The following is a 12,227-nucleotide window of genomic DNA, read 5'->3' as shown; positions in this document are numbered from 1 at the left end:
GATCACATAAACATAATACTAACGATAGATACGGCTGGTCCTAGTCATGGTCGGATGTGCCAGGGGGTGGTGCTGAGGAAGTGGATGCTCCCTGAAGGTGAGCCACCTGTCACTCCGCGTCTCGAAGTCGAGCCTCCCACCTCACCTGCCTTATGTGGAATTCCCGGATAACCTCTCGCATTTCCTGCTCCACCCGCTCAACCCTAGTCCGCATCTGGTGCATCTGATCGGCGGTGCTCTGAGCTAGATCGCCAGTATTCCTCAATCGTCTCACCATGACTGGAAGTGCTCGGTCAGCCGGTCCTCCATCCCTCAAGTCATAGAACTCTCAAGCCATGCCAAACAGGGGTCGCTGTCCCTGTTGTCTGCTCCACCTCCAAATGTCGATACCCCAGGGAGGTGTACGGCCACTAGGGCCCATTCGGTGAGCTGGCACCCTCACGGGGTACGGTGGGTTGATGACTACGGACTCCACGTCGGAATCATCATCATTGTCGTCACCAGACTCTTCTTCTTCAACATCCGCCACAGGTTCCGCAGGCCCCTCTTCGATTTCTTCTTCCGGTTCCTCCTCTTCCTCGGGGTTCTCTTCAGGTTCCTCATCAGACTCTTCTAGCCATCCGTTATTTCCCTGATTGGGAAAATAAGGATCTCCGGGAAGGTGGAAACCAGCCATACTGACTGCACGATAGTGAATAAATAAATCACGTTTTGATTATCCCTATAGTATATTTTTAGTTATTTAAGTTTGGGTTCCCTAGAGTTTTTGGAGAGTGAGGTAGGCTTTTGGATTCATTTCCCGCTATGATTACTCCCGAACACATGTTGGTCGTATTCTGAATAAATATAGTTGATCAGGCTATATTTATCCCTAATATGACTACATAACTGCCCAGGTTTAATCATAGTGTTCGGTTTCCTCCAGAAGCTGTTATTAAGTATTGTTAGGTTACTATTCTAATTTACACACATAAGTGTGAAATTTTGTTTTATTCAGAGTTATTTGGTCCCATTGTGTTTATAGTTGCATATCATGTATGGTTAGATATGCTAGTTCACTATAAACATTGCTCTGATACCAACTTGTCACACCCCCGAACCAGACGGCGGAAAAGTCCGGGGGGCTCGTGTGACTAACAATTGAATTATCATCACAATGAATATACATGAAACATAACACATTCATCGCCAACATTACATATAACAACCAACGTTGTTCACATCAAGTACATTGTTATAAATTACATAAGTTCAAAGTATTAATGGTACGACGAGCGAGGTTACATAAAATAAAACCATGCATACTTGAAAATCTTCCTGCTTAACGATTACCTGAGAATACAAGTTATTTTGAAAACGGTCAACATATATAATGTTGGTGAGTTCATAAGTATGTTTTGATAAAAGTCTTTGTAGCTTTTGTAAAAACCCAGAAAATCCGATATTTTCTGTAAAATGTCTGAAAATGATGTGAAAATCAAGTATAGATGCATGTGTGAATTTCGTAGTAGTAACGTATATGAATGTAGTTTAGATTTCTTTGTATTGTAAGTAAGTGATAATTGAATAATAGTATTTCCCCAGAAAATCCGATATTTTCTTATTTATAATAATGTCGAGGTTCTTGGATCATTAATTAAGTTGTTTCGTATTGACACAATCGAAGGGTTAATCTTCGAAAGGTTAAATTGGTATTGGATCTCTATATGAGCCGTTATAATCATACATGATAATGACTAGGTTGCCAGTCTTAACATTTTTCCAAATGTCGGTATTTGCTCAAGGTTTTGTCGCCCTAGACTGGCCTAGTCTAGCTGTAGCGAACACCTAAGGCGTGGGGGGTCACCCGTATAGATCTATCCTCAAACTCTCGCTCTCCCTCCAGGAGACTCTGATTATAACTACAAGCTACGACTGTACACTCAAGGTGCCACCCGACACGTCTCACTAGATTCTTAACCTTTCGTACTATGTTTAATGTTTACATGTATGTTATGCGTTATCCATCCAAAGGTACATTTATACGTATACAAAGTTCAAGAGTTATGTAAAGGTATAGTTACAATCTACTAAGCATGTGAATTTCAGTCCAAGCCCAATTAGCATGTAACTGGGTCACAAAGGCACATTAACATGTAAGTGGGTAATTTGGGCCCAATAGGCATGTAAGTGGACATCCAAGGCCCAACAAACATGTGACCCATAGTTCAGGCCCAGATTAACATGTAAATGGGTCGCAAGGCCCAATAAACATGTCATGGAAAATATTGGGCTCGATATACACTTATATGGGCCCTTAAGGCCCATTGGCCATGTAACGTGAATATTAGGCCCAATAAATTTGTTATCGTTGTATTACGTCCATTTGTTATTATTTCGTTATTTGTTTTAGTACGAGATTTACTGAATTGAATATAAAAAGTCCTCTTTTGTGAAAACGACGTTCTTGGTCGATAAGTTTCAAATTGTTCAATTAAGGCCCAAAGTTTTGTAAAAATGACACTTTAGTCCATAATTTGTAATAATTTGTAATTTTGTCCCAATGTCTAGAAATTCACGGTTTTAGTCCAAAAATATATATTTTGACATTTAAGGCCCAGTTTTACAGAAAATTGCATTTTCAGCCCCTTGTTTGTAAAAATTTGCACTTTCGGCCCAATTTTGATAAAAGTTACATTTTTGGTCCAATTTAGAAATAATCGTTATTTTCACCCCTAAATTTGGTTTATTTATATTTTTGACTCAAACTTTGGCCAAATAACATTTTTAATCCCAAAACTTCATTTTTTTCGCAAATTTGGGTCGAAACCTTGAGGCCCAAATGTTTGGCCCATTAAGCTCAAATTTACATTTTTGGCCCTTTGGAAAGTATGTTTAACATAAAAATCCCTTTTTATACACGTAGGACCTGTTTGGTCCCTATGAGTACATAAATGTCACTTTTTGCCCTTATCTTTTGTTTTCTTGACAATTTTGACCCTTAACAAGGTTTTTGTTTTAACTTTTATTTCTTAAACATGTAATCACTTTTGGCTTGATAGTATAATGTATATAGTGTCTTAGTTCATGGATCTTTACTCAATGTCACTTAGAATGTCGAGATTTGTTTAGATCTAACACATTTTTACAAAATAAACTAAGAATTCACACAAGACATGCATATAACACATAGATCTACACATTTTACTTGTATTCTCCCCCAAAAATCATATGAAAACCGAAACAAGGGGGTATGAAGATCACCTTTGCTTGATGTTTCGATTTTTAAAGAAAGAATGGAAAGGATTTTGGTCCTAGCAACACCTTGAAGTGGATCTCGAACTTATGAAGCTTCTAAGGCGTGATCATGGAATAAAACTATGTAAGAAGGAGTTTTTCATGTTAAGATGAAAAAAGATATCTGTGTTTGACAATAACTTACCAAAGATTGGAATGACTTGATGAAGATCCTTAGAACTCTAGCCAATTTTCGAGATCTTGGAGAAAGGAGAAGATTCTTTGAGAGTATTTGGAGAGTGCTTGGAAAGTGTTTGGAAGAGTGTGTGTGTGTGTGTGTGTGTGTGCTTAGCTCTCGGCCGAGATATCAAGAAGAGAGGGGAGAGAAGGATGAGGTGACTTTGCATGGAAATATGTGAGACCATGCATTGTTACATGGTGAACAATATGGAGGTAGCACTTCCAAATTTTGTTAAATGGTGTTGGGCCGAGAGTTTGGGCCAAAAAGGTAGGAATGGAATAGTTTGAGCCCAATAAACTTTAGTTAGGATTTTTGGAACCTAATCATAAAATTTTCGGCCCATTGGGCCCTTGGAAACACTTACAGCCCAAATAGAATAAAAAAATGGGTTTATGGCTCACTAAGGTTAATTGGATTAGCTACGGCCTAATAAGGCCCATTAGGGTTAGAAAGAATCATTCAAGGCCCAAATGGTCCAAAATGTTATAGATTTGTGAATTGGGTCCATTTAGAATCCAAATAGGGTTTCCAAGCCCATAATAGTTGACTTGGATGTTTATTGGTCCATCAGGCCCAACAAGGAAATCCTAGTCTAATATGGACTCAAACCGGGATTCTTAGGGTTTTCAGACTCTTTGATGAACATGAAAGGTGAATTTAAATGAGCACTGAGTGATATTTGCTTAGAGTATATGTTTTACAATAGTTGAACGATTACACGAGAATAGAATTTCCTAGCTAAAATGCTAGTTGTGACATATATATATATATATATATATATATATATATATATATATATATATATATATATATATATATATATAGACAGAGAGAGAGAGAGAGATGTCAACACCTCTATATAAGGTGGGTTGCATACCACTTGTAGAGGTGTGCTTGAGAGATGTAACATTGGGGGTGTTAGTGTGAGCTATTTATTTGTCTAGATCTAGCTTATACTTTTTTGTAACACCTTTCATGATCGAATACATCTCTTAGACACCCAGATCACCATGTTCTTTGTGTGTTCTTTAATTCCGCATGCTAAATCTACGCTCATAATTCACATCAATTGATATCAGAGCGGGCCTTCGAAGATCAAACCGATTTTTTGAAGAAACGATTCTCGGTTTGGCTTCATTCAACACAATTGGAACGTTTATGGTGAGTCTGTCGATGATCTCTCTAAATCTCTTTGATTCGTGCTTGCGTTCTTGAATTTTTGATCATTTTGACTCATTGGATCAACTTTTTTTGAAAAACCTATTTGTTATGATCCAATAATTTTTTCATTAATCAATCCCTATCCAATCCTATTCTTTTGATTGATCTGATTCTAAATTCGCAATTGTTGTTTTGAATCAAAATTGAGTTCAAAAAGCATTTTACATATGATTTGATTCTATGGATTTATTAGTGTTCATCATTCTTGATTTAGCCCAAAATTCATTTTATGAACCAATTTTCGAATCTTTACTGCTCATAAATCATTTTGAGCCCAAATTGCAATCCAATACTATTCATAATCGGTTTACCTTATGCCCATTTATATTTGTTTTGATCCAATATCATTTGTTATTACTCTAAATATCGTTGTTCATCAATCGACTTGTACGCATGCTTTACTCAGTTGTACTATTAGTTCCATATATCTCAGTTCTTAATCAATTGTTCTTGAGTTTCGTTTTCATCCCATCGTTTCTAAGAATCGTTTGATGTTGATTGATAATCTGAAAATGGGATTCGATTTCATATGATTGGGTATATGATGAAACCGATTTTATTCAAGTCATAACTTAGAAATCAAAAATTGAATATTTGATTTTAAAGATTTTGACCAAGAACACTTGATTAAGATGAAGAACAGTTGGTTAAACATGTTTTTGATTAGAAATTTGGCGTAAGAATCATCAATTTGATGTTTGTTGATCTTTGACTTCGAAAAGTCAAACCCATAAAAAGTCAAATTCGATTTCTATGTGTTGATTCGATGACTTGAATGCTGAAATTGTTTAATACAAGTTGTTTTGAGGCTATTGATGTCGAACTCAAGTTTAATTTGGGTTTAATTTCGAAATTGATTGGGATTGTGTTCTTGATGTTGAACACTGTGAGTTGGTTCATGTTCGCTTCTTGAACGTGATTTGGAAATTGAATGGCCTGTAATCAAATTCGCTTTGGAAAAAGGGTTGATGATTCGATTTCGAAGGGTCGAAGGAATCGATATTGTGGGATGACTGCTTTTGGTTCAATGTCTATGGTCCTAACGTGATGTCGATGGTTATTCACTGAGACCGAAGGCTTGGAGTCGATATCGAGGATCAGTATTTTGGATCGATTTGGGGTTGAAAACTAAAAGCGAAGGCTGTGATTTTGGAATGGGAAGTATTGATGTCGATTTTGAAGGCTTCGTTATGGGTAGTTAAATTTGGACTTCACTTTTGTGTTGATATATCGATGACGAACAGATGGTCAATGGGTCAATAAATGGTTTGGAATCGAGGTTTGACTGGGTATCGATGTGTTGGGTTGATCAAAGAACGAAGACTTGAGTCGATGTTGATTTTGATTTCGCAGGTTTGGGTCGATCGATTTCGATGTGGATAGGTTGGAGTCAATAGTCAACGTTGCTTGATTGAAAGCGAAGGGTTGATTTTGGATTTGATGTCGATGGTCGTAAGGTCGATGCTTCGTTATCAAGGACCTGTATGTTCTTCGTTGACGAGGACCCATACGTGGTTTGTTGTCGAGGTCCTCTAGACGAAAAGCGAATAGTCAACTGGTACAAACAATTGGGAAGAAAACACAGAGTTTCGATTTATATCCCTGATCTTTTAACGAAGTGGCAAAAATTACCCAACTTCGAAATGGGAACAAAAATGGAGTTAAAAGCTGAAGTTTCGTTTCGATCCCTGGAGTTTGTGCGAAATGGCTGAATTTACCCAACTTCGACATTGGGCCAAAAATTATGAGAAATGGGATTATTTTCGAAACAGGCCCCTGCAGTTAATGCGAATTAACACTTTATGCCCAGTTTCGCAAATGGGGTAGAGTTTCACATCTTAGCCTGTTTTGGTCGCACAGGGTCACCGCAGAATCTCAAAATTGACAATTTCTACCCAAATTTGTGAAATTTCGTCAAAGGCGGTCCGTGAACGAACTCGAAAATTGAGATTTTTTTGGATTTTCCAGATTTTTGCAAAACGTTTATGCCATGTGTTAAGGGGGAGATTTGGATAGAAAATTTCCGAATTGAGCGTTTTCTCATTCCTTTTTGGTTTTATAATCATTTTTCAATTATAAAAAGGGGGAGAGATTTAAATATGGGAATTCGAAAGAAAGTTGAATTTTTCATATTACGCGTACTTGAAGACCGAAGTGACCTTGAGCAACGAAGTTTATGAAGTGATTTGATTGGAGATTTGGAAGTGATTTGGGTTTTCCCAGTTCATGATGGGTTTAGACTTATTGAGGATTTTTGGGGTGTGCTTTTATGCTAAACTTTTGGGTAATCTTATGGAGATTTGGATACTCCTGATTACATTTTGATGCTCGGTTTGTATGGTCTCACACTCTAGAACCCGGATTGGAAAGTCATTGAAGAATTGAAGATTTGAAGTTCATTTCTACATGTGTCACGCTTGAGGCTTGGTTCGTGAAGTTGCTAGATTTTGGAAGATTGAAGCGGGTAATTCATTCATAACTTTGAGGAGGAGAATGTTGGGATGCAAAGTTATCCATATATGACTTTGTAATGGTTTGACTCATGTAGACCCACTTGCATGTGGTAGTATATCCTTGTGACATGATATATATATATATATATATATATATATATATATATATATATATATATATATATATATATATATATATATATATATATATATAGAGAGAGAGAGATGTAAACACCTCTATATAAGGTGGGTTCCATACCACTTGTAGATGTGTGTTTGAGAGATGTAACATTGAGTCTGTTAGTGTGAGCTATTTATTTGTCTAGATCTAGCTTATACTTTTTTGTAACAACTTTCATGATCAAATACATCTCTTAGACACCCAAATCACCATGTTCTTTGTGTGTTCTTTAATTCCGCATGCCAAATCTATGCTCATAATTCACATCATTGAGGTGGTTCTAGAGGGCCAACAAGTGGTAGATGTGAGATACGGGAAAGTTCAAAGGACCCGCAATTTGAATTTGAGAGAAACCAGAATTTGACATTGAGACTAAACCTAAGTATGAGACTAAATGAGAACATGATTTTATAGATGAGGGGATGGCATTAATATATCATATATGGATAAAATTGCAAAATAAATTATAGATTTGAGGGCATCAAACTACATGACGTCAATCTAATGCTTTGTCTTGGAATTAATGAATCTCAATGAAGGGTAGTTTGGATCTACCAAACCAATCCCAATGATAAGTGTTTTCCTTCTTTAGGTGTTCGCAATTAAGTCATTTTTTTATTCAGAAAACCAATTTTCAGAGTAGAAGTATTACACAACATCCGATTAGAGAGACCGAAGAAGAGACTCAGTTGGACACTAATCATTCAATTCAAGGTCATAGGGATTGTTTGTTTCTTTAAAAGTTACCATTTAATTTGTAACCTATCAGCAAATTCATCTTGAGATTCATTTAGAGGGGCGTAGCCATAAGCCCAAAACTAATCGAAAAATATCAAAGTTACTGATTATAAAGTAGTAACTGTATTTTTAAACATATAAAAAAGGGAAATTGTTAGAAAAGTCATAATATTTTCACGAAAGTTACACTTTAGTCCCAAAAAAAAAATTTAACATAAAAATCCCGATTATTTCATTTTGGCTCAAGTTTACAAAAAGAAGCCTTTTTTTTTCTTTTAACATGAAATGACATATTATCGTGTTTTTACAAATAATCGAGACTTTTATGTTCAAAAAAAATCTTAGAACTAAAGTGTAACTTTCCTAAAAATATTGGGACTTTTCTGACAATTTCCTAATAAAAAAAAACTATTTAACTTGTTTTTTCACTACACACCACCACGCATTATATGATTATATGATTATAAAATTACTTTTCTTTCGTCGTATTTATTAAGGTCGGAAGAATTTAGACACAAACAACAAATGCTTATCAATTATCATACAACAAAAAGGAGTCTCACCAATTATACACACACACTAAAAAATAAAGAAAAAAAAATCACTTCGACAAATCAAACGTGTCCTAAAATTACACACCATCAATGCTTGCGTTCTTCAGGTTCCCCCCAAGCAGCGACAGCAGTCCGCCGCCGTGTACCCGGCCCTCCGGCACCGCCAACTCCGATCTCCTCCCACTTTCTCCACCTTGTCTTCCGTCTGAACTCAATTGAAACGATGATGAAAATGGGGATTTCATCGACGAAGGAACCAGTACCTGAGGCGGAATCAGGTGTTGTCGTTTGGCGGGATTTTCTAGGGAGTCGTTGGAGTCAGAGACGATACTAACACCGGAGGAAGAATACGTGTTTTCAAAGCTGCTCACGACGGTTGACGCCGACGCCGACGCCGGCGGCGCCGGAACTAACCCATGGAAGAGCCCTGGTCCGATTCCGATTCCAAAGTTACTCTTCTTGTTTTCTCTTTCTTGAACCATACTCGTATGGGCGGCGCAAAGCCCGCTCTTCCCCCTCGCAAATTTCTCACACGTCCCTTCTCCGCCCCAGTTACACCGCTTTCCGCCGCCGTGAGCTTTACAGAAGTCGGTGCTTCCTTGCGCGCTTTTTGTGCAGTTTTCAGATCTACACCGCTTCCCTCCTCCGTGCTTCACACAGCAATCAGTCCGGCCACGTGCGCTTTTCGTACATCCGGCGATTGAACACCTCTTGCCGCCACCGTGAGCGACACAATAGTTCGTCCCTCCGTGAACGCTTTTAGGGCAAATCCCACCGCCGTCGTACAAACACCGCTTTCCGCCGCCGTGTGCTTTACAAAGTGGTGTACTACCTTCTGCTCCTTTCGTACAACCGGCGAACACACAGCGTTTACCACCACCGTGAGCTTTACAATACATTGTGCTCCCTTGAGCTCCCTTGTTACAGCCTTGGAACTGGCACCGCCTGCCGCCGCCGTGAGAGATGCACAAACCAACCTGTCCTTCAGCACTACGAGTACATCCGTCAACCTTACACCGCTTTCCTCCGCCGTGCTTAATACAAAGTCCTGATTTGCCCCTAGCGGCTTTACTACACCCCGATGGGTGGCCACACCGTCTCCCACCACCGTGGGCAATGCAATACTCCGTCCTACCTTCTGCACTTTTTGTACAGCCTAAATGCTGACACCGCCGCCCTCCGCCGTGAGCTTTACAGTACGCGGTTCTGCTCTCAGCTCCTTTGCTACACCCCGGTTTCTGACATCTCTGACCTCCGCCATGGCCGATACAGAGGCCGGTTGCGCCTCTAGCACCTTTTGTGCAACCGGAAAACTTACATTTTTTGGAGTTGCTGGTTTGGTGGTCGGAGATTGTTCCCATGGAGTAGTCGGAGATTGCAGAGGGTTCTGAGCTTACCTGAGGACCATGGTAAGAGTTTTCTCCCGCCTCAAAAACGCTGGTTTTCATTCTCGGAGCTAGAAGAAGCGACGGCATATAGCCGCCGGATTTTTTTGCCGATGTTGAGCCCTCATCGTCAAAACAAGTTTTATGAGAATAAAAAGATGGATTCAGATCAGTTACAGAATGATCGGAAAACCCTAATTTGAGAACGGAATCACCTTCGCATTCCATTCCCATGTTCAATTTTGATCCATTTGTTGGTTTTTTGGTTATGGTTCCGGTGGAGAAATAATCATTAGAATATATACTAGGTGTGGGCCCTAATCCGAGAACTAATCTGCAGCCATCGTCCGCCGGCGGCGGACTGGTTGGTTTTTCACGGCTGATTTCATATCCAGACGCCGTGGTTGTGTTTCCGCCATAACCAAAGCAATCCAAGCTTAATGTTGTGTCACCATTACAAGAAACAAGTGCGAGACTATTGTTGAGATCCATTTTAGGGTTACTGTATACCATTTTTGAAGAAAGTGTTTGTAGGAAACTAGGAGAGCATATCTAGAATAATCTGTATATCAAGATGAAGAGAAATAGAAAAGTTTCCAATAGGCTAGCTCCACCACTCACAAATCCAGATGTGTCTGATCTATCCATTACCTTTTCCACTTATGGAAACGTTTCAATTGGGAGGTGTATCTGATGACATTTCTTGGATAAAATCCGATTACGTAGTCAACGAAGATTGGGATGTTTAGATCAGCGAACTCTCTGTTCCTCCTAATGGATAAGTCTTTGAGCTTCATTCACCTGCAATTCAAGGAACAGAGACACTTAAATACCAAATTTGAAGAAAGTAGTTCAATGAATCACAAAATTTAAAGCTCCTAAAACATCAATCGGTTGAATTCTGATAAACATCATTGTTTTCGAATTTGAATGTTCAAAATTCATCCGTAGAATTTAATATCGTATATCAGTAAAATCAAAGTAAAAATGAACAGCACTTGAAGCATAGAATACAATCGAACATGATGTTATGTTGTAGACGACGACAAAAAATTAGGGTATAAGATGAAGTGATTCGATTTAGCAACAAGCAGCTACAAAATTAAAAAAGGTAAACAATAGTAAAGTGAAATTCAGTAATCTCATCATCTAATTCTAGCTAACTTATTATGAGCAATTAACGAACTGTTAACCGATATAAGGGTCTTAAATTCTCAATCAGACAAACACAATGAAACGAATGATAAGAATAGAAACAACTTAAAGAAAGAGCATAAAACTCCTCAATATGTAAACCCTAGCAGAATCAGAAGTCGAATTGTAGAAGAAAAAAACAACGATTATTATATACAGTAATGGAAAACTAAAATAGATGTATGAAATTCAGAAGATGAACATAAACACACCTCAAGAAGCAAAATCAGGCGGAGTTAGCAGATCTAAGAAGACATTTAAAGCATCAGAATCCAGCCAAGAACAACAGTTGACAGATATAGAAAATTGATTGGAATGAGTTTGCGAGAGAGAAAGAGAAAGAGAGAAAGAAGGGGAAAGATGATGTTTGAACAAGTGGAGTAATAATTTGGTAATGAAGTGAAAATTGAAAAGCCCAAGAATATTTATTGGGAAACTATCAATTTAGCCCTTTATCTTGAGTTAAGTTATATATTTGGTCCCTAATATATATTTACTTAATATATAAAGAAAAGTAGTTGATTACAATTTGAAAAAAAGTAGTTGATATAAAGTTTGATATTAAATAATCAAAAAGTCAAAACTACATCAACACCTACAATACCCATTATCCTCTATAAGGGTATATTCAAACACGAGTTATATATCAAATCTAAATAAAAATTATTTTGGGAAAAATAAATTATGAAAAAACTCAGTCTCTATAATTAACATCAATATTCTCCAAATGGTTTATATTATTTTTGACAAAGAAAGAGATTCTCTAGGAGTTTAAGTTACAAGTGCAATAATTACAACATATTTTTTATATATTGAGCTGCAATAAAGGTTTTAAACTATTAATGTTAACATTAATAAAAATTTATAAAGGTAGTTAAATGATAAATAGTCGTTAGAGTTAGTTAATTTAGTTTAACAAGTAGAACATTAGGCTTATGTTAGCAAGATAGGTGTAGCTTTGTTAAAGTACTAATTGTGTAGTGTTAATTTTCATTTAGTTGCTTAATGAGAAATGTTCATTTTTATCTTTTCTAGTTTCATTTT

At 37.5% G+C, this 12,227-nt stretch overlaps 1 protein-coding gene across 1 annotated transcript; it reads right to left on the bottom strand.

Moving 5' to 3' along the window:
* Positions 1–8,557: 8,557 nt before the first annotated feature.
* Positions 8,558–11,576, bottom strand: LOC145124002 (uncharacterized). The gene is made up of 2 exons (XM_079059209.1): positions 11,396–11,576; positions 8,558–10,790 (listed from the first exon to the last, which is right to left on the bottom strand). The coding sequence occupies exon 2, from the start codon at positions 10,500–10,502 to the stop codon at positions 8,682–8,684; it is 1,821 nt and encodes a 606-aa protein (XP_078915335.1). The 5' UTR covers positions 10,503–10,790; positions 11,396–11,576; the 3' UTR covers positions 8,558–8,681.
* Positions 11,577–12,227: the final 651 nt, after the last annotated feature.

Source organism: Lactuca virosa, chromosome 7 (assembly GCF_052849685.1).
Source record: "Lactuca virosa cultivar CGN04683 chromosome 7, Lactuca_virosa_CGN04683_v6, whole genome shotgun sequence".
NCBI lineage: Eukaryota > Viridiplantae > Streptophyta > Magnoliopsida > Asterales > Asteraceae > Lactuca > Lactuca virosa.
Note: the sequence above shows the minus strand (reverse complement) of the source record. Positions and strands in the feature narration are given on the sequence as shown.